Source organism: Zingiber officinale, chromosome 6A (assembly GCF_018446385.1).
Source record: "Zingiber officinale cultivar Zhangliang chromosome 6A, Zo_v1.1, whole genome shotgun sequence".
In the NCBI taxonomy this organism is placed as follows: Eukaryota; Viridiplantae; Streptophyta; class Magnoliopsida; order Zingiberales; family Zingiberaceae; genus Zingiber; species Zingiber officinale.
The window spans coordinates 150,660,456-150,679,820 of NC_055997.1; the positions used below are offsets into that span (position 1 = coordinate 150,660,456).

The following is a 19,365-nucleotide window of genomic DNA, read 5'->3' on the forward strand; positions in this document are numbered from 1 at the left end:
GTTTTTTTTTTGGATAAATACATGTATTCATGAGCTGTATATTTCCTGCATTTAAAGGAGCTGTTGTGTATCTCTATCAATCGGTTGCTCTCCATTAATTGTTCACATCTTTCTCAATAAATAATATTGATCTCAAAGAATATAAATTCCAACTGCATAATTGTCGTCTAATTTATCTGTTTATTATATTTATCTATAAGATGAAATAAATTAAGCCTAAAATATAATATTTATGGAGTTTTTTCATAGAAAAATAATTACCGAGGGGATTTCGCTCCGGTAGTTGCATGCTCCTGTTCGTCTTCCCTCCTCTGTTTCCATATCTTAAATACGCTCCCGCTCCTCATGGCCACAGCAACGCTCCACCTCCTCCTTCGTCGGCCATGGCGGACACAGTCACTCCGGCGAGCTCTGACAGTTATCTTCTTCGAAACTTCGTCCTCTCCCTCATCAACCCTAAGCGCCTCAAGCTCGGCTACCACTACTTGATCTCCCACGCACTGCATTTCATCCTGCTCCTCCTCCTCGCGGCCTCAGCCGCTAGCCTCACCAGACTTACTTCCGCCGAGGTCCTCCAGATTAGGGATGCCCTCCGCCTCCACCTCGTGCCCGTCGTCGCCTGCTCCTTGGCCGCTGCCTTCCTCGCGGCTCTCTACCTCATGAAACAGCCGCGTCCGGTCTACCTCCTCGACTTCGCGTGCTTCAAGCCGGCGGCGGAGCTCAAGTGCAGCCGAGAATTCTTCGTGGAGCACTCCATGAGCACCGGTATCTTCACCGCCGACAACCTGGCGTTCCAGAAGCGGATCCTGGAGCGGTCCGGGCTGGGGCAGTCGACCTACTTCCCCGAGGCTATGCACAAGAAGGCGCCCAAGCCGTGCATGGCGGAGGCGAGGGAGGAGGCGGAGATGGTCATGTTCGGCGCCGTCGACGAGCTGCTGGAGAAGACCGGCGTGAATGCCAAGGACATCGACATACTAATCGTCAACTGCAGCCTCTTCAATCCCACCCCCTCCCTCTCCGCCATGATCATCGACCACTACAAGCTCCGGGCGAACATCCAAAGCTTCAACCTCGGCGGGATGGGCTGCAGCGCCTGCCTCATCTCCATCGACCTCGCCAAGCAACTCCTCCAGGTCCCTGTCCATGAATTCACGCACTCTGTTTCACGTTATAATTTTCACGTACTCTGTTTTCGACTACTCGAGCAGGTGCATAGGAACGCGAACGCATTGCTGGTTATCACCGAGAACATCACGCTCAACTGGTACTTCGGGAACGACCGGTCGATGCTGGTGCCCAACTGCCTCTTCCGGGTGGGCTGCGCCGCCGTGATGCTGACCAACCGACGCTCCGCCCGGAGGCGGGCCAAGTACCAGCTGATCCACACGGTGCGCACCCACAAGGGCGCGGACGACCGCAGCTACGGGTGCGCGTCCCAGGAGGAGGACGGCGAGGGTAAGATAGGGGTGTCGCTTTCCAAGGACCTGATGTCCGTCGCCGGCGAGGCGCTGAAAACCAACATCTCCACGCTGGGCCCTCTGGTGCTGCCGCTCTCCGAGCAGTTGCTCTTCTTCCTGACTCTGGCGTCGCGGAGAGTGTTCCGGTGGCGGAGCGTCCAGCCGTACATCCCCGACTTCAAGCTGGCTTTCGAGCACTTCTGCGTGCACGCCGGCGGGAGGGCGGTGCTCGACGAGGTGGAGAAGAGGTTGGGGTTGGCGGAGGCGCAAATGGAGGCGTCGCGGATGACGTTATACAGGTAGTTAGAGTACCGTCTCTCTCAATATATCCACGTCATATAATTAATTATATAGTCATTTAAACAATCTAACTAACTTTATTCGTCTGATCTCATATCATATTGTTAACTCTATGAATAGATTTGGTAACACTTCTAGCAGCACGCCTTGGTATGAGCTGGCGTACACGGAGGCGAAGGGGAGGATGAGGAAGGGGGACCGGACATGGCAGATCGCGTTCGGTTCGGGGTTCAAGTGCAACAGCGCCGTGTGGCACTCGCTGCGCACCGTCGACCCGAAGGAGGAGAAGAAGAACCCATGGGCCGACGAGATTCATGCTTTCCCGGTTCAAGTCCCTACAGTGGAAACCATCCATTAGATTAGATTAGTTGCTTTTACAGAATTGAAGAGCATGTTCATTCTTCAATTAATATCAATAACTCTAATAATTAAGTGAGGTTTGTAAAATTATATGTGTAAAAATTATCATAATTATTTTTAAATTGTACATTGTGTGTTTTTTTTTAAAAAAATCTTTAATAAATATAAATTTATGGAGGAGAAAACAAGGACAACAGTGACAAATGATTAACGGAACAAATCAAAATTTATTATTCACATTTCAATCAACTTAGAGAAACTTATAATTACGTGTCAAATCAATATAATATTTATAAAGAATAATTAACTAGGGGTATTTAATATATATATATATATATATATATATATATATATATATATATATATATATATATATAGGCCTATTATTGTCTTTTCAGAGCCCTCTGTGTTATTTCTTTATCCTATTTCGTAGAAACGCGCTCGCTCTCAAAATAAGGAAAGCAGGACAGCATCGAACGAGAAGGTACGCTTCCTTTTCCTCCCGTAGAATCCTCGATTTGCTCCGGATCTTTTCGTCTTCCCTCGAATCGACTAGGGGCTATTGCCCTCCGTGTCCTGATCTCCTCTGCCATCTCTTTCCCTTCGTATTCGGCGCTCGATTTGGGGTTTTCGCTGGATTTTGTCTGCCTCTATTTTCGTGCTACTTCTGCCGTCCGATCCTCGTTGGGAAGGCTGCCCGCGCTCGATTTGAGGTATTGGTTGCGGTATTTTGAGGTCGGCCTGTACTGTTCTGATCTGATTTTTTGGATGTAGGGAGGAGGGATGGCGGGGAAGGGTGGAAAAGGACTTCTCGCAGCGAAGACGACGTCGGCGAACAAGGACAAGGACAAGAAGAAGCCGATATCCCGGTCTGCTCGTGCGGGGTTACAGGTAATGCCAGTTGACACCTTCCTTTTGTTGTTTGCCTTGTCTACATCTACTCATCTTGTCTGAGTGCCCATGAGACTTTGCTGTTTTTGTTCTCCGCTCTCTTTTGTTCGACATTGATTTGGATGACTAGCAGATAATAACTTCATCATTGTATGAATTCCGAAAGAACAGTGATCGTCTAGTGTGCTATTAGCATCCATGCAAAAATTTTAGCGCGAGAATATATTTTCTAGCTATTTAGATTGTAGTGTGGCTTTTATAGGAGTTTTTCTTCTTCGCCCTAGGATGTACAGACGGGTAAGTGGATTTGTGAGGTTTCTTGCCATTACTTTATGTAAGCTTAACTTATATGTACGCCGAGCAGGGCCATTTTTCTATGATGTATCTACCTTCACTTTTCCGATTCTCCATTTGGTCCCATATGACGTGGATTAATCTTGTCTTGTAGCAATCAAATGATGGTTTTTATGCGCTATGCAAAAATTGTAGTTCAAATAGTAAGGGTGCAATCAATGATTAAGCTAACGACCATTGGTTTGCTTCATAGTTAAGATGATTAACTATCTTTTTTATCCATCAAAAACATTATTTTTAAGTTTGAGAGTTGGTTATTTGCATTACTATTAGGCAGTGATTTTATTAGTGCATGGACCCTTTTTTTTTGTCTTCACCATGAGATGTCCTGACACCAATTTAGATGTTAGACTAGTTCTTGGTGGAAGCAGTAAAGTTAAATTCCTTCCAACAATGTCACTATACAAATTTGAATCACAGGCCTTAGTAAGCAAGCCCTCCAAATCTTGCTTGCTTTCCACTAGACCAAGCAACTTTTGGTAACATTTTATGGATTTTGATAGACCAATATATTGATCATGTTCCAGAGAATTGCATATGTACTTTTTATAGGACAGCCATCTTTCTATCACGTATTTGGCTCCTATTTTGATGAACCTCCCCATCTGGTCCCATATGATTTGGGTTAGTCTTGTCCTCTACCAATACAATGATGGTCTGTCTGCAAAATGAAAGAGGAAAATGAAGTTAAGATGGGAATGATGTAGGAATAGCATTAACGACTGATCTGACAATCATTAATCTGGTTCGAAGTTGAGATGATTAACTACCTATAATATCCATCAAACTTATCCAGTTGGACAGTTGGTTATGAGAGTATCAGGAGTTGAAGTCTGGTATAAATTTCTGAATTCTGACATGGAGGTCAAAGTTACACAATCTGTGCATTATAGTATTTGGTGTTGGGTTTCATTATAATATTCTAATCCTGGTAGGCATAGATGAAGTTATGGTCGAGGTTTTTTTGCATTAACGTACACGTTGATAAGAGTTACCTTACTTTTTTACATTAACATAGATGAGAAATAAACAAATATATTAGATAAGTCAACAAAAATTAAATAGCGAGTCAACGAAATGTACATGCATAAAACCCAAAATATTATAATAAAAAATTTATCAGACTCGGATAATAAGTTCATGGGTGGTTGATATCGATATGAATCATCTAAACTGAATTGGTATTGGAAAGACCAATACTATCTTTTAGAGAAAATGTCATTTCAAAAAAGATTGTTGGAGTATTTAAAGAAACTAGCAATCTAAAGACTGGAATGGTTGCCTCACAGTCTTCTTTCCCATTACCTAATCATGTCGGCAATTGGATCTCTATCAGCTTGTTGTTTTGCTGCTTTTTCTTTGCTAATGTGTTCGATGTATAATCCCATGTTTCACATTCAGAAGATAATTAATTTAAATTCAATTAGCAACATATCTCACATAACCTTAGCAACATACATCACATAAATCAAGTAGATAATTAATTTTTGAAAAGCAATGTTTGAAAATGATCAAATTCATGCACTAAATATGTTACACGCATTACAACTGTACTATGAATTCAGTACAGAGACATGCAAAACTAAACAACTTACAATTTTATTCCATCAAAAATTGGGAATGTAAAATTAAACAAATGGTGTTAATTTCTATAATTATGAAATGGCAATGAATGTGATAATCTCAAAATAATTAAAATATTTGTCAAATAACAGTATTTTTTATAGTGCATCTAAAATCTTAAGTTGTATTTTCATATTCCTTTTAGTTTGCCTTTGTGATTGGTCTAATCTGCCCATTGTTATCCAATTTAAATCTTTGACTTTGCCAATTATCATTCTATAAACCAAATCCATTATGTGATCTATGGCTTATAGAACAAAACTAGGTGATTGAGTTAAATAGATGCTTTGATATTTATGTTATTCGTATCTATATTTAGATTGAGGAAAACTTTACAAAATAATTGTAAGATTAGCTCATCTTCTTTTTTTCTGTAATGCTAAATTTTGTGAACTGAGGTGTTGTGCAGATAATAAGCAATAATTATTAGTGATGGAAATGTGGAGATGGTTCATATATCGTGTGAAAATTTTAAATTGTTATTAGGTTGGAATCCCGGTAGTTGATAAGCATCTATGAAAATGACATACTGGCTTTGAAGTCAAGAGCCTAAAATCTAAACTGGCTCGATTTGCTAAATGCTTTCGCCCTGTGGATAGATGAACATTATTTACTTCTAAATGGTTTATGCAGTTTCCTGTGGGTCGTATCCACCGGCAGCTGAAAACTAGGATTCAAGCAAATGGCCGTGTCGGAGCGACCGCGGCTGTGTACTCGGCTGCTATACTGGAGTACCTTACTGCAGAAGTCCTGGAGCTCGCTGGAAATGCAAGCAAGGACCTCAAGGTGAAGCGAATCACGCCGCGCCATCTTCAGCTAGCCATTCGAGGGGATGAAGAGCTAGACACCCTCATTAAGGGCACCATTGCTGGTGGTGGAGTGATCCCCCACATCCATAAGTCGCTCATTAACAAGTCCTCCAAGGAATAGGTAGTGATCTTGCCAGTTAACTCCATAAGTAGTTATAATTATTCAACATCTTTTTGCTCTTTTTTTGTGGACCTGTAAGCGGTTCGAATGGTCTGGGTTGAACGGAATGCAATGTATTGGACCTCTTGATGATCTTATTTAGGAACATCAAACCTTGTGTTTAGTGAATTATGATCATAACTAATTAATCCACAAGCTCACATTATGATCAGAAATCAAGATCAAATCATCAGGAAAAACAAAACAGATAAGTAGAACAACTTACCTCCTCATCTCCTTGATGAACCCTAATGAATTAGGTTTGTGGTTTGCTTGTGTGCTCCCATCAGCAGATGAAACTGCCAGATGATCTGATCATTAACTTCTAGTTGTTTCCTTGAAGATGAAGAGGTGATCAGATCATGCTGGCAGCTTCATCTGCTTGTGGTACACCAAAATAATTAGTCAATAAAGCACCAGTTAATTGCAAGGATTATGTAAGGAGAGGAAGATTAATCAAAGATAAAAAAAAGGAGGAAAATTAGGGTTTTTGTTTGAAGGCTCGATGAGGAGGAAGAGCTGAAGAGAAGTGAAATTTATAATAGGAGAAAGAGGTGATAGTTGAAAGGGATGCCTTAGAGCATATTTTGAAATTTGTCATGATTCTAAAAAGTTTATATGCTTTCTCTGATTTTTTATTCAATGTTATTGTAACACTAAGAAGAATGATTGCTTATATGGTACAAAACATCCAATTAATTAAATAGAAACTAAAAGTAATGCTATCTAATTGAATGTGTTTAAATTTAGGTGTAACAACTGGTACCACAAGATGTGTAATTAGTCTTTAAATAATTAATGAAAGAGTACATGGGATGTTAATTATAGTTAATGGAGAGTTTATTAGGCAATTAGTCGCTAGCTATCGCAATCAAGACTAAATTGATAGGAAAATAATTCATTGCTGTTTGCCAAACCAATTATTGTAATACTTTCAACAAGACAATTAGCTGAAACAACAATAAATGTACATGAACACGTGAATCAGTCCTTCAAATATAGTCCAATTCGTAGCAGTAGATTGAGGATAATATCAGTCCATGATGTGATGGAAACAGAGATGGTAAATAACATGGGAACTTAAGCCTGAGAACAGAGCTGAACTCATAGTTGGTAAGTAAAGCTCATCTTTTTGTATTAGAGGATGATTCCTCACTTCCAAGACAAGGACTGGATCTTAATGATAGTGTTTGATCACTACAAATTCCAATATTCCTGGAATGGTTTTTTTTTTGCCAAGTTTCTTAAGTGTGCAGGTGTTGAACTATACTCGATGATAGTGTTTCTTCAGGCTCTGCTTGGACTATACTTTCGAGGTCTGTCGCAGAGTACTGCATCCTAGCTGGGCAACCTCTGCAGGAACTTCCTTTTACTACACCAACTTCATCTCGTTGCCGGAGGGCTACTTCCAGACGGTGATATGCAACTCCAAGGACTTCTGAGACACTGCAGTGAACCATGTCCTGCACTGCATTGTGTGGGAGAATCCTCCGAAGCAGCACCCCTTGAGCTTGGGCTTCAAGGACTATGGGAGGATGATCCTGAGCAGTGTTCTGTTCACAAGGAAGTTCAAGAGGAGTGACCCAGTGCTTGACAAGATCGACCGGGAGCTCCTCCGGCGAAGGAAGGGAGAGTTCAGCAAGGGAGGATGGAGCTTGGATGGCAACCGAAGGGGTTGCTCTGGGCCCACTGATGGTAGAACGAGCTCTGGAGTTCTCAAGCCTGGAGCAGGCTCTAGCAGACTCAAAGCTTTGTTAGCAAAGCTGATTTCCACAAAGAAAAGGCAATGCGGGTAAATTTTGTTAGAGAATTGGACATCCTGATTGAATTTTGGGATTGAGGAGGCTTTTGGAGGGACAAAGTGATGAGTTTTGTTAGAGAAACGAAGTCCAGGTTGATAATTGTGATACTTGCAAAACAGAGGATTTTGTATTAAAAATCCAATCTTGATCGCTTTCTTGACTGTTTTGAGGATGAAAAGAGGCAAATTTGTGATCCTCTTCTTCCTGTAAAAAAAGTGGCGTGGCGTCTTTTACTCTCTCTCTGCGAGAGGCTCCTCCAAAATACGGCGTTAGGGAATGCCGGAAAGATCTTCTTTTCCGCAGCCACAATCTCATCCGATGGCGACCTCGCCGGCCACATTTTCTCCTCCGCCGCCGACCTGGTGAACTCGCCGTGGATGCTGAAGTCGTTGCCTACGTTAAAGCTGCCAGTTTCGTATCTTTTACTGCAAGAAAATCTTCCTGCGCCGACGAACAGAACGATGGAGTATCCGCTCCTGCATCCTGAAGGCGGCGACGACCGACGAGGAATGGCAGTAGCAGAGAATCTATTTGTTGAGATAGAATAGATTGGAATGGATATTAAACTTGTTGCCATACATTTTAATTAATTCTATAAAACCTACTTGTAAATGAATATGCATTATCAATAACTAGTGTCATCAATAACTAGTGTCATCGAGCACATGCATTGCATGTATAATATAATAATATATAAATTATTTGAATCTTTAAAAATTCAAATTATTTAGATTTTCTAGTATCATCTTTATAAATTAAGAATTAATTATTTGGGTAATATTCGTCAGACCTATGCAATAGTGACTATTGTAACGAGCTTCCCTATGCAAAAAGTTATTTTAATTTAATAGTATACTTGTCTTAGTAAAAAAAACTAAGAAAAGTATATTTTTTAACATCGTCGACCTAAAATATTTATAGAACCTTCTTTGATCATAGTGTTGTCAATTCTAAAATATGAGACTAAAGAGAACTATATTTTTTTTTTATATAAAACAACCAAAGAAAATTAATGATAAGAAAAATTCATAATAATACGCTGTAGCTGAGTCTCGAACTCTAGATCAATGATTGTTTCGCTCGTGGAATTACTAATAAACCTTGGAATTATTTTTAGTTAAATAAAAAAAAGGACATTAACGTAAATGCATTTTAGACTTCACCAAAATTAGTTAATAAAAGGGAGAGATTTTTAATAAAATAGAAAGATAATAATTATATATATATATAGAGAGAGAGTGTGTGAGAGAGAGAGAGAAAATAGATAAATAATTTACCTCTCATAATTATAATGATTCTACTTAGATAGAGTTAAAAGAAAATGATTAATTAGGTTGGGTAACGTCGAGTCTGGGATGACTGGTCCGGTCCCATGAAAATTTCTTATCGGCCATCAGGGTAAATCAGGAAGCGCACGTGACGATCAACCCAGAGTCTAGTATCCTTTGATTACGCCCCCTATTTGGAGGAAAAATTTCTGTAAATACACCGTAACTGAGATTCGAACCGCAAATATCTGGGAGATAACCTGAATGTCCTATCACGACACTATAGTTCCGGGGACTAAATAGAGTTAATGAGAGTGATTCACAATACTCATCATGTCATTTTAATATTTCCTTTTTTAATAAAAATAATTTAAATAAAATAGTAAAAATCTAAAAATTGCACCTTTTTTTTTTTTCATTTTGGGCTTGGAAAGTTTGTGAAACCATGTTGGACTATAAAATGGCCAAAGATTATAGCCCTAACCATTTTTTTTAAAGATTGTCTTGTTTGTCATCTTCTGTAGAGGTTTAACCTACTTGACTTTGTCCTCTTTCAGTGGTCCTATTTTTGGATTTAATCTGCCCAATTAGTTCAATAGATGAAAAAGAAATATGGTAAAATTGAGACACATGAAAATATACAAAAAAAAAAAAAAAAAAAAAAAAAAAGTCGTGAGTGTATATAATCCACTTTAACAAAAAATCTACATCTCTTCAATTGTTTCATAGTTTGTTTAAATTAAATTTATCCGTCTTGATCAAATTTTAGTATAATATACCATTATTATTAATGATTTAATAAAAATTAATTTTTGTGGTTTGACTTCAATACTTTCTACAGCAGAAATCAGATGCTACGATACATACTGTAGAATTATTAAATTGGGTTAAAGTCAAATGGTCGATTGATTTCATAAATAAAGTTAAGAGGATAGATTGATATGATGGTCAAAATTAAAAAAAAAAATAATCTTTAAAATTAGTGTAATTAATCATCTTAGTCAAGAGATTATCTAATCAGATTATTGGGTTGATCAAACGCCAAGTCCATCAAGATTATCCATACGTCAAATCCATTAAGTTATCCGACCATACCTTTGAGCCTGTCGGAAGCCGAGTCTCTAAATATTGATGAATAACTCAAGACGAGTCAGTACTCTCAGAGCTAAAAATTATTTGTCACTTGAAGATAACATGATTAACTAATCAGATCGAGTAATCCGATCGAACAGAATAGATACCCAATTCCACTTGGTCCTAATTGAATCCTTTTACTAAACAAATAGGCCGAGTGAATGATGAGTTCCCAACAACACTCTAAGTCTAATTGGTTGGTCCTTATGAGCGATTATTGATCGGGTCACAGAAGGAACTCAATCAGCTGGCCATGTAAACATATTGTGGGCCCCTTAAAACAATCTTGTATTTCTTTTTAATGTTTTATGCTACGGAGAACAAAGAATATTCTACCTGCAGGCTGTACATTAGAAGCTTTCTCTCTACCAAATGTAGAGATTATGAGTTTATTTTGGAAAAGGTGTCAGGGTATTTTTATGGTATGCCCTTTTTTGGACATGCTTTGAAATGCGTACACAGGCAAATAATAATACTATAAAAGGGGTCTCCATATATAGGCATAGATACGCAATGCTACGCAGTTTAACATACTCATAGCTGCTGTTCCTCTTACTATTTATCTACTCGACTCAATTACTACCTTGAGCGTTGGAGGGCCTACACTAGGACCTCCTCTCTAGCCTGGTCACTAACACTCTTTTTGATACGCAGGACTGATGGGAGCCACTTTTTGTTGAATTGGAGTTTTCAAGCAGTCAACATCATAGCTACATTCTCAGCCAGTTATCTTCTCAGCTTTTAGACGTCAAGCTTACCTGGGGAGTTAGTCGATTGGTTCAATCAAGACATCATTGGGTTAAACTTACTTTACACTTCTACATTCTCTTTTCTTATATACTTCAGTTAACCCTTTTATTTACTCTGATAGTTTTGGGTAGATTATCTGGCTCTATGCCAAAAGTTAGCCAAGTTGAACTATGATCACAAGATTTTGTAGGTCTCGGTCGAGGGTGACAACAGAAAGGAGATGGGTTGTGCTGGAATGGCTTTGGTCGACAATTCAGAGAGCGATGGCGTCCACTCAGATGAAGCGAGAGTATGCCCGCCGACCGCCAATTCAGGGACGTTGAAATTTAACTCTCTCCTCACTCAAAAGGTGCTCGTGCTACTGAGGCTTCGATGGAGGTTTGTGGTAGAGAGGTGCCTGATTGGATAGGTGTGTCCAATCGACTGTTAGGGTTGATTTGTAGCTAGAGGGGGGATGAATAGCTCGTCACGCTTCGTTTGCTTGTTTCGGTGTAGTTGATATGTAGCAGAAAGAACTCAAAACAAGACTCATAACGCTAACACGTAGATTTACTTGGCATCCACCTCAAGAAGAGGTGACTAATCTAAAGATCTACACACGACGTACTCTCCACTATGAAAAACACTCCTTCTCGGTAACTACCGAAGGTGGAGGAGCCTTGAAGAATCTCTTAATACAACAAGAAGAAAAGAATAAGCAAGTATAAAGAAAATCTTACAAGATTTTATACAAATGAAACCCTAGATAGCTTCTTCTTGTGTAAAACGCCTCTTGACCTTGGAACTGCAGCAACACTTTGTTCCAAGAAGTTTCAAGAACTGGCGTAAACCTGTGAGAAATGATCGCAAGAAGTGGAGAGTGAATTGAATCGCTGCGAGGAAGAAGGCTTTTGTGCGCTTTCCTTCACAACAGTCATATCCCAATCGATTGGGGAGGCTTGAATCAATCGGTTGATCGATTCAGAACGTCTCTGTGCTCTGCTAAAAACTGTCTGAATCAATCAACTAATCGATTCAGGCTTTCTCGCGATCGCGTGAGAAAACCAGCCCCCACTCGATCGACCGATTGATTGGCGGTGCCCAATCGATCGGCCGATCGATTGGGCTACATTTTGTGCTCACAATCTAAGCTTATAATCGATCGGTTGATCGATTGGGTGGTGTCGACCTTTTTGCATGTCACAAGGCACCCCAAATTGATAAAGATTGGAACTCATTTAAGCTAAAGAAAATGCGTGTAGTGAGAAGTCCCAAGTCGTATTTTTCCAAGGATAACTAATATGTGTGTGCATTCTAGAATTGGTTCCAATCAAAGTATTACATCACAAGATCAATTTAACTTTTCATTTAATTAACACTTCAAACTGATTCCTTCCACAATCACAAATAGATCAAAGAATGTCCATTCCCATCTAAACATGATCCATTTCCTTCTCATCAAATAAGCATCAATTAAATTCAGATTTAAATGCACCATTGAATCAATTAATGCAATTCCCTCATCTTCAATCAACAATCAATTCATAATTGCATTCAAATTCAACACTTAACTCATCCACCAAGTCTTCACTTCTCACTAACAATCAACCACATTCTACAAAGGTGAACAATGAAAAATTTAAGTGATTCATTCATCAATCAAGCTCATTAACAGCCACCTCAACATTCAATGAGTCAAACAAGTATTTCCTAAATTCATGAATTGACTAATCCTAACTTATAGAAACCGAAGCAAAGAATTTCAAGTAAAATAAAATTGCAAACCAAGTTAGTAGCTAACATTACTGTAATTGCAGAAATCTTAAGGAATTAGAATTCAAATCAGAAATAAGAACTGGGTTTTTGCAACAAAGTGTTGGTGCAATCGACCTAGGTTTTGATGTGTGTGTCAAAGAGTTTAAGTTAGGCTTTCATATGTATTTGATATGTGTTTGAGTCTTGCAGGACTTTGTGGAACACATGAGAACTTGGTGCGGCCAAGTGTGGGAAGCTCATCCAAGGGCTCGGATCGTTGAGCCAGTGAAGGGTGGTGTGGAAGACATCCGAAGGACCGCAAGACGAGGAGTAATGGAGTGGAGCCGAGGGAAGTGGACTTCAAGGCAGCGTGAATGATGGCACGGAGAGGAGCCGTGGGCTCGGGTGCATCTGAGGGACGAAGGCCGAGGAAGAGGACTTCAAAGGCGACTCCGGAAAGGATGAGAGGAGTGAATGTACTGGGACCAGTCGACTGATCCAGCTTCACAGAATGCACAGAAGCATTCTGTGCTTGTCGACTAAATGGACCAGTCGACTGGTCCTAAGACCAGTCGACTGGTACATGACCGTTGGCAGAAAACGGGCTCTAAAGAGAGCCGTTGGCGTTGCCTAACGACTAGCACCAGTCAACTGGTGCATGGACCAGTCGACTGGTGTCAGGGTTTGAGTTGATTGGTGATCAACTCTTTCCTCTTATTTAAGGGGAGCTTTGGGGCATTGAAGGGACTACTGATACTCATTATAAACCTTCTGAATCTTGCCCAAAGCTTCCAAGCCAACTATCTTCCTTCTAACCCTAAGTTTCATCTTGTAAAGAGGAAGAGAACTTTGTGAGAGGTTTGCTCCACCGAGAAGGAGAAGCTTTAGCCGGAGATTGCCGGAGACTGATCCACCAAAGGATCAAGGGCTCGTCCACCTCAAGGACACGTCGTGGAGTAGGAGCAAGCAATCTCCGAACCACGTTACATCAAGCGTGTTAGCGTTTGTATTCTCGTTTGTGGTTCATTGTTTTAGTTTCTATATTTCCGCTTGCGCAAACTAACGTACTGTAGAGAAGAAATCGATTTGGGGATGGCCTAGCTATCCAACCCCCCTTCAAGCCGGCCACCGATCCTCCAACACAAAGAAAATCAAAACAGAATTGCATAAAAAAAAACTCAAACAAATTAAAATAGCAAAGTAATGGATCAGATCTGAGGATCTGAACAGGAACATCAATAATTCAAAGACAAAACAAATAAATCTAAACCCTAAGCATTCCTCAACCAAATCCCGAACTCAACCTTCTTCAATCTGCCAGGAAACCTCCAAAATAGAAGTGCTCTCGGAAACCTCCTTTCAAGCACCCAACAAACAATTCCCGAGCTTTCAGCTATTACCAGGGAATGATCCTAGCTCCAGGAAACCTCCCTTCAGCTCACATTCCTCTGATAACCTCACCAGCCGAAAAACGGAGCATGAATCTGTGAATTTGCAAACCGGATCGAATTGGCCGCATCGTCCAAGTATTGCTGTGAAATGGAGATTGAAAAGAAATCTGTAGCTTCCAGGAGACCTCCCTTAAGCATCTGATGGATGCGAATACGCCGATCTGGAAACCTCCTCAACCGGGTATGCGGCGGCGGAACAGATTCAAAATCGCCATCTGGAGACCTCCTTCAAGCTCTCTGATCACCGGCAGCTGGATGATTGTTGTCGTTGAAGAAGAAGAAGCACCGGATCTGGAAATCGGAATGGGAGCGTCGGCGTCGCGCGAAGAAGAAGACGGCATTGTAGCTCAAAATCGCGAACCGAGCTCACTGGCTACTGTAGCTTCTCGGGGTTTTTAAACCTCCTCAAAACTGATCGGACGGTCCAGATTGATTTGGACTGGATCAACGGTCGGATCGTCTCTGATCTGGATCAAACTTCCTGGATCTTCATCTACGGATGTGATCTGCTCCTTATTAGGTCGGATGGACCAGATTCTCAACGGATGGCTAGATCTGCTTGATCTTCAATGGACGGTCCAAAACACTCCAAGGCTTGATCGACTTGATTAACCCTTGATTTGAGCCCAAGTGTGGTTTGATTTGATCGGGTTCATGACCCTTTTGATGCCTACAAAATAATAAGCAAATATTATCATCAAATACCATGAAAATTCGCCAATTTGCAATTAGGTCCAAGATCACATGCAATTATGAATTATGATGTAAATGTGAATTTTATCTATGAAAATGATCACTAAAAATATGCATTATGAATTAAAACAATATAGCAAAATCATGGTTATCATTGGGCTGCTGTTTATTGCAGCACTATGCCCAATCAATCAGCTGATCGATTTAGCTTGGTTCAATTTGATCACTTGATCAAATTGACCAACTCTAGCTTGCCCGAGTCAAGTCTAGGGCTCCCAAACCCAAAATTCGGTCAATCGTGATCTATTGGGACTCTTTGTGCCTAACATCTGGTCAACCTTGACTTGCTGAGATTTCTTCACCAAGTGTCCGGTCAATCCTTTGACCCACTTGGACTTTTCTCCTCGTGCCAAGTGTCCGGTCAACCTTGACCCACTTGGACTTACTATCTCGTGCCAAGTGTTCGGTCACTCCTTTGACCCACTTGGACTTTTCTCCTCGTGCCAAGTGTCCGGTCAACCTTGACCCACTTACACTTACCATCTCGTGCCAAGTGTTCGGTCCTCCATGACCCCCTTGGATTTCCTTCCATCAGATGTCCGGTCACCCTTGACTCATCTGGATTTTCTTATGCTAAGTATCCGGTCACTCCTTTGACCTACTTGGACTTCCTAACATCAGGTGTCTAGTCAATCTTGACCCACCTGCATTTCCACGTGTCTGACTTCACTCACCAGGACTTTGCATTTGCCTAACTTCACTCACTAGGATTTTTCATCTACCTAACTTCACTCACCAGGACTTTCCATCTGTCTGGTTTCACTCACCAGGACCTTCACCTAGCTTCACTCACTAGGATTTTCTCACTGCCCGGCTTCACTCACCGAGACTTTCACATGCCTAGTTTCACTCACTAGGTCTTTCACTTGGCTTCACTCACTAGGATTTTCCAATTGTCTAGTTTCACTCACTAGGTCTTTCACTTGGCTTCACTTACCAGGATTTTTAATTGTCTAGCTTCACTCACCAAGACTTCTCTTTGCCTAATCTCCAGTTAGGACTTTCATAGTCAAGTATCCTGTCAACTTTGATCTACTTAACTCTTCTTCACATCTAACTGGTCAAACCTTGACCAGAGGAGAATTGCATCAACAATCTTCTCAATCGGACGACTGCATTTATAATTTCCATATATTGTCAAATATCGAAACTCAAACATCGAGACTCAAACTTAAACCAACTCAAGCTTAGTTAACCTGGTCAACCTTGACCCAGGGGATATTGCACCAACATCGACATCTTTTGCAATGTTGACGGTGGATCAGGGGTTCAACAGAAGTTATGGACTTGGAGGAAACAGCTACCGGCAGCAAGGAGTGTGGAGGTGGTAACTCGTCAGTATTGGTTGTCGGGTCATTACAGGAGACTCGACTTGTCTCCTCTTCATTGGTTGGCTCCTCGAAGGGGCCAATCAACAATAGTCCACGCGTTACTAGCTTGGCTTCTCCCCAAGCATCCATCTCTTATTTTGTTAACTTTGTGAAATCACTTAGTAAAGTCTTCCACATGGTTTAGTTGCAAAATAGGAAAAGAAATCAATTAGATCCAACAAAACTAAGAGGATGAATGACACACTGAAGTTGTCGGGGCAGTCAGGTTTGGATGAGACTCAATCCGAACATATACAACACTCTCTGAGTCAACAACTTATGAATATGATACTTCAGACCGACTAGCTGAGCAGAGACCTCGAGGTAGATCGACTCATTTTATACTTGCTTAACTCGAGAGGGTTAGGCAATTCCATTTGCAACCCGGTCGGGAAAGTTACATGAGGGTCCGGTCGGAGGAAGAAGTATCGGGATTTTCAGTCTTTATTAGAGGAGGGTATTTTATCAAAAATTACTACACCCACTCGAGCCTGCAATATAAAAATATCTGGCTCAGATTTCTTGGGATAATAAAAATAGTGGAAGACGTGGAGGTACGAGGGGATTCAGTATACACAAAATAATACAATGACCTCATACAGTTGCCTAATGAAGTTAAATATTAGTTGTTGCAAAGGGATATGAAAATACAAGCAAACTTCAAAGAAAAACGGGTGTAAAGGAAAGTGAAGGCCAGCGAGGAACTAGTCCTTGGAAAAAGTGAGAAAGTCGGGAGGAGGAAGATGGGGACGATTGTAACCAGAAGGGATGACGATTCGACAAGCAAGAGGAATATGATATGAATGGCGCATCTCGTCAACCTCCACCCTATCAAAATCAGAGGCGATAGAGGTGTACCAGAGCCCATGGATAGCGACAGGTGGAGAGGAAGCCATGAAGAGAGGACAAAGAGGACAAGAAGAAGGAAAGGAGTGGAACTTACTAGAAACTAGAGAAGCAAAAGTTCGAACGATCACCAGTAGTAGCAAGTAGGGAACAAGGAAAAAGAAGGTAAAGAGAGGAACACGAAAATGATAAAGTAGCAGTGAAACATGAAACTTAAAAACCCTAGTGACAGTTGCTTACAATTTTTCAATCAAGGAGATGAAGGAGAGATAATCAATCCAGATTGTTGAATTTAAAACTGCCAGTGGTCACATCTGTCGGATCGAAAGCGCAAGGGGGGGTGAATAATGCTCATAACTTTTCACATTTTTTTTTTGTAAAACACAAAATACATAGCGGAAGTAAAGAAGTAAAAAGCTAACATAATTTGGTTTTACTTGGTTCAGAGCCTGTGACGACTCCTACTCTAAGGCCTGCAATCGACGATCACTTTCGTTGGTCAATTCACTATCAATTCTGAATATTACAAAAATATATTACAAATAAGTACGGTAAAAATAAACTTTTTACCAACCACTGTATTGATCAGATATCTTGAGCTTGGTCATCGGAGCAGCATTTAGACGTCATAGAGTTATTTCCAAGGCAGCGCACAAGAGATAAAGTCATTCGAATTGATGTTCTTAAGGTGTTGGTTGAACCCTATTTTTATAGCCCCGTCTGGAAGCCTAGATGGGTCCCTGGGCGTTCCCAGAGTGTTGACGTGACGTGCTCTCATCGAAAATCTATTTGGTGAATTTTATTCATCTCCGATCGCCTGGACCCGTCCGAGCACCTAGATTGTGACCAAGGCCGGTGAATCAGTGCGCGCCACCTCAGCTCCTGAGGTCTCCCGTTAGGTCCCACCCGGGTGCTTGGACCACCTTCGGGCGCCTAGACGTCCAAAGTGCTTGGACAACCTTTTTCCAGCTTTTGATTTTCTACAATACAAAGTTAGTCCAACAAGCAATAATATATAAAGTAGAATAATATTTGACAGTCTTCAGATTGTTCAGTCCTGACTTTAAGTTTCGCTAAAACTCTAGGTCGTGTTGGTGCAATATTCCCTGGGTCAAGGTTGACCTGGTTGACTGAGTTTGAATTGGGTCAAGCTCGAGTCTTGATGTTTGGGTTTCGATGTTTGACAATACATAAAGACAACACATGGAGATTGCAGGTGCAATTGTTCATGTGGGAGAGGATGAAGGAGAGTCAAGTAGGTCAAGGTTGACTGGATACTTGACTGGAAATCCTGGTGAGTGAAGCCAGGTGAAAGACCTAGTGAGTGAAGCTAGGCAGTTGGAAATCCTGGTAAGTGAAATCAGGTGAAAGACCTAGTGAGTGAAGCTAGGCAGTTGAAAATCCTGGTAAGTGAAGTTAGGTGAAAGACCTAGTGAGTGAAGCGAGGCAGTTGGAAATCCTGGTGAGTGAAGCCAGGTGAAAGACCTAGTGAGTAAAGCTAGGCAAAAGAGAAGTCCTGGTGAGTGAAGTCAGGCACAGGAAATCCAGATGGATCAAGGTTGATCATACATCTGGTATTGGAAGGTCCAAGTAGGCCAAAGGGATTGACCGGATACTTGGCACGAGGAAATCCAGATGGATCAAGGTTGACCAGACATCTGGTGGAAGTCCAAGTGAGTCAAAGGGATTGACCGGACACTTGGTGAGGGAGTCCTAGCAGGTCAAGGGTGACTATATGCTAAGCATGATGTACCAACAGGTCAGTGTTGACCGAATGTTGGTTTAGGGGACTTTGGACTTGGTTTTGGGCAAAAACCTGAGTTGGATCGATCAGCCGATCGATTGGGAGCTGTGATTCTGCGCGATAAGCCCTGGATCGATCGACCGATCGATCCAGGCAATTCCCAGGAGCACAGAGGTGATCTAGATCGATCGGTCGATCGATCCAAAGCCTCCCCAATCGATTGGGAGCACTCCAATCGTTTGGGATATGACCGTTGGCGCAGGATATAGTCGTTGTCGAGCTCTTCCTTCGCCAAGACTTGCACTGTTCAGCTCCGATCTCACAGCAGCTTCTCCATAGCGATTTTCACTCTCACCGCCAGTTCTTGAAGGATCTTGGAGAGACATCCAAGTCAAGAGGCGCGTCTACAATAAGAAGAAGAAGCTAGGGTTAGGGTTTTCATTGCATATCTTGTAAGATATTTCTTGTATTTGTCTTCCCTTGCTTTCTTCTTGTATTGAGAGTATTGTAGGGCTTCTCCGCCTTCGGTAGTTACCGAAAAGGAGTATTTACATAGTGG

The 19,365-nt window shown here is 41.2% G+C and overlaps 2 protein-coding genes and 1 pseudogene across 4 annotated transcripts; all 3 read left to right on the forward strand.

The window, feature by feature from the left end:
• The first annotated feature begins 368 nt into the window (after positions 1 to 368).
• Positions 369 to 2,207, forward strand: LOC121998793 (3-ketoacyl-CoA synthase 20-like). Of its 2 annotated transcripts, XM_042553851.1 has the most exons (3): positions 369 to 1,133; positions 1,209 to 1,756; positions 1,878 to 2,207. In XM_042553851.1, the coding sequence occupies exons 1-3, from the start codon at positions 384 to 386 to the stop codon at positions 2,113 to 2,115; spliced, it is 1,536 nt and encodes a 511-aa protein (XP_042409785.1). In that variant the 5' UTR covers positions 369 to 383; the 3' UTR covers positions 2,116 to 2,207. The 2 variants fall into 2 exon arrangements, with proteins under 2 accessions (XP_042409785.1, XP_042409784.1); XM_042553850.1 differs by having other exon boundaries at positions 369 to 1,756.
• Positions 2,208 to 2,511: 304 nt separating this feature from the next.
• LOC121998795 (probable histone H2A variant 3) lies at positions 2,512 to 6,078 on the forward strand. 2 transcript variants are annotated; one of them, XM_042553852.1, is made up of 3 exons: positions 2,512 to 2,601; positions 2,892 to 3,008; positions 5,619 to 6,078. In XM_042553852.1, the coding sequence occupies exons 2-3, from the start codon at positions 2,901 to 2,903 to the stop codon at positions 5,913 to 5,915; spliced, it is 405 nt and encodes a 134-aa protein (XP_042409786.1). In that variant the 5' UTR covers positions 2,512 to 2,601; positions 2,892 to 2,900; the 3' UTR covers positions 5,916 to 6,078. The 2 variants fall into 2 exon arrangements, with proteins under 2 accessions (XP_042409786.1, XP_042409787.1); XM_042553853.1 differs by lacking the exon at positions 2,512 to 2,601 and adding an exon at positions 2,608 to 2,830.
• Positions 6,079 to 7,098: 1,020 nt separating this feature from the next.
• On the forward strand, positions 7,099 to 7,911 carry LOC121995513 (annotated as a pseudogene).
• The last annotated feature ends 11,454 nt before the right edge of the window (positions 7,912 to 19,365 follow it).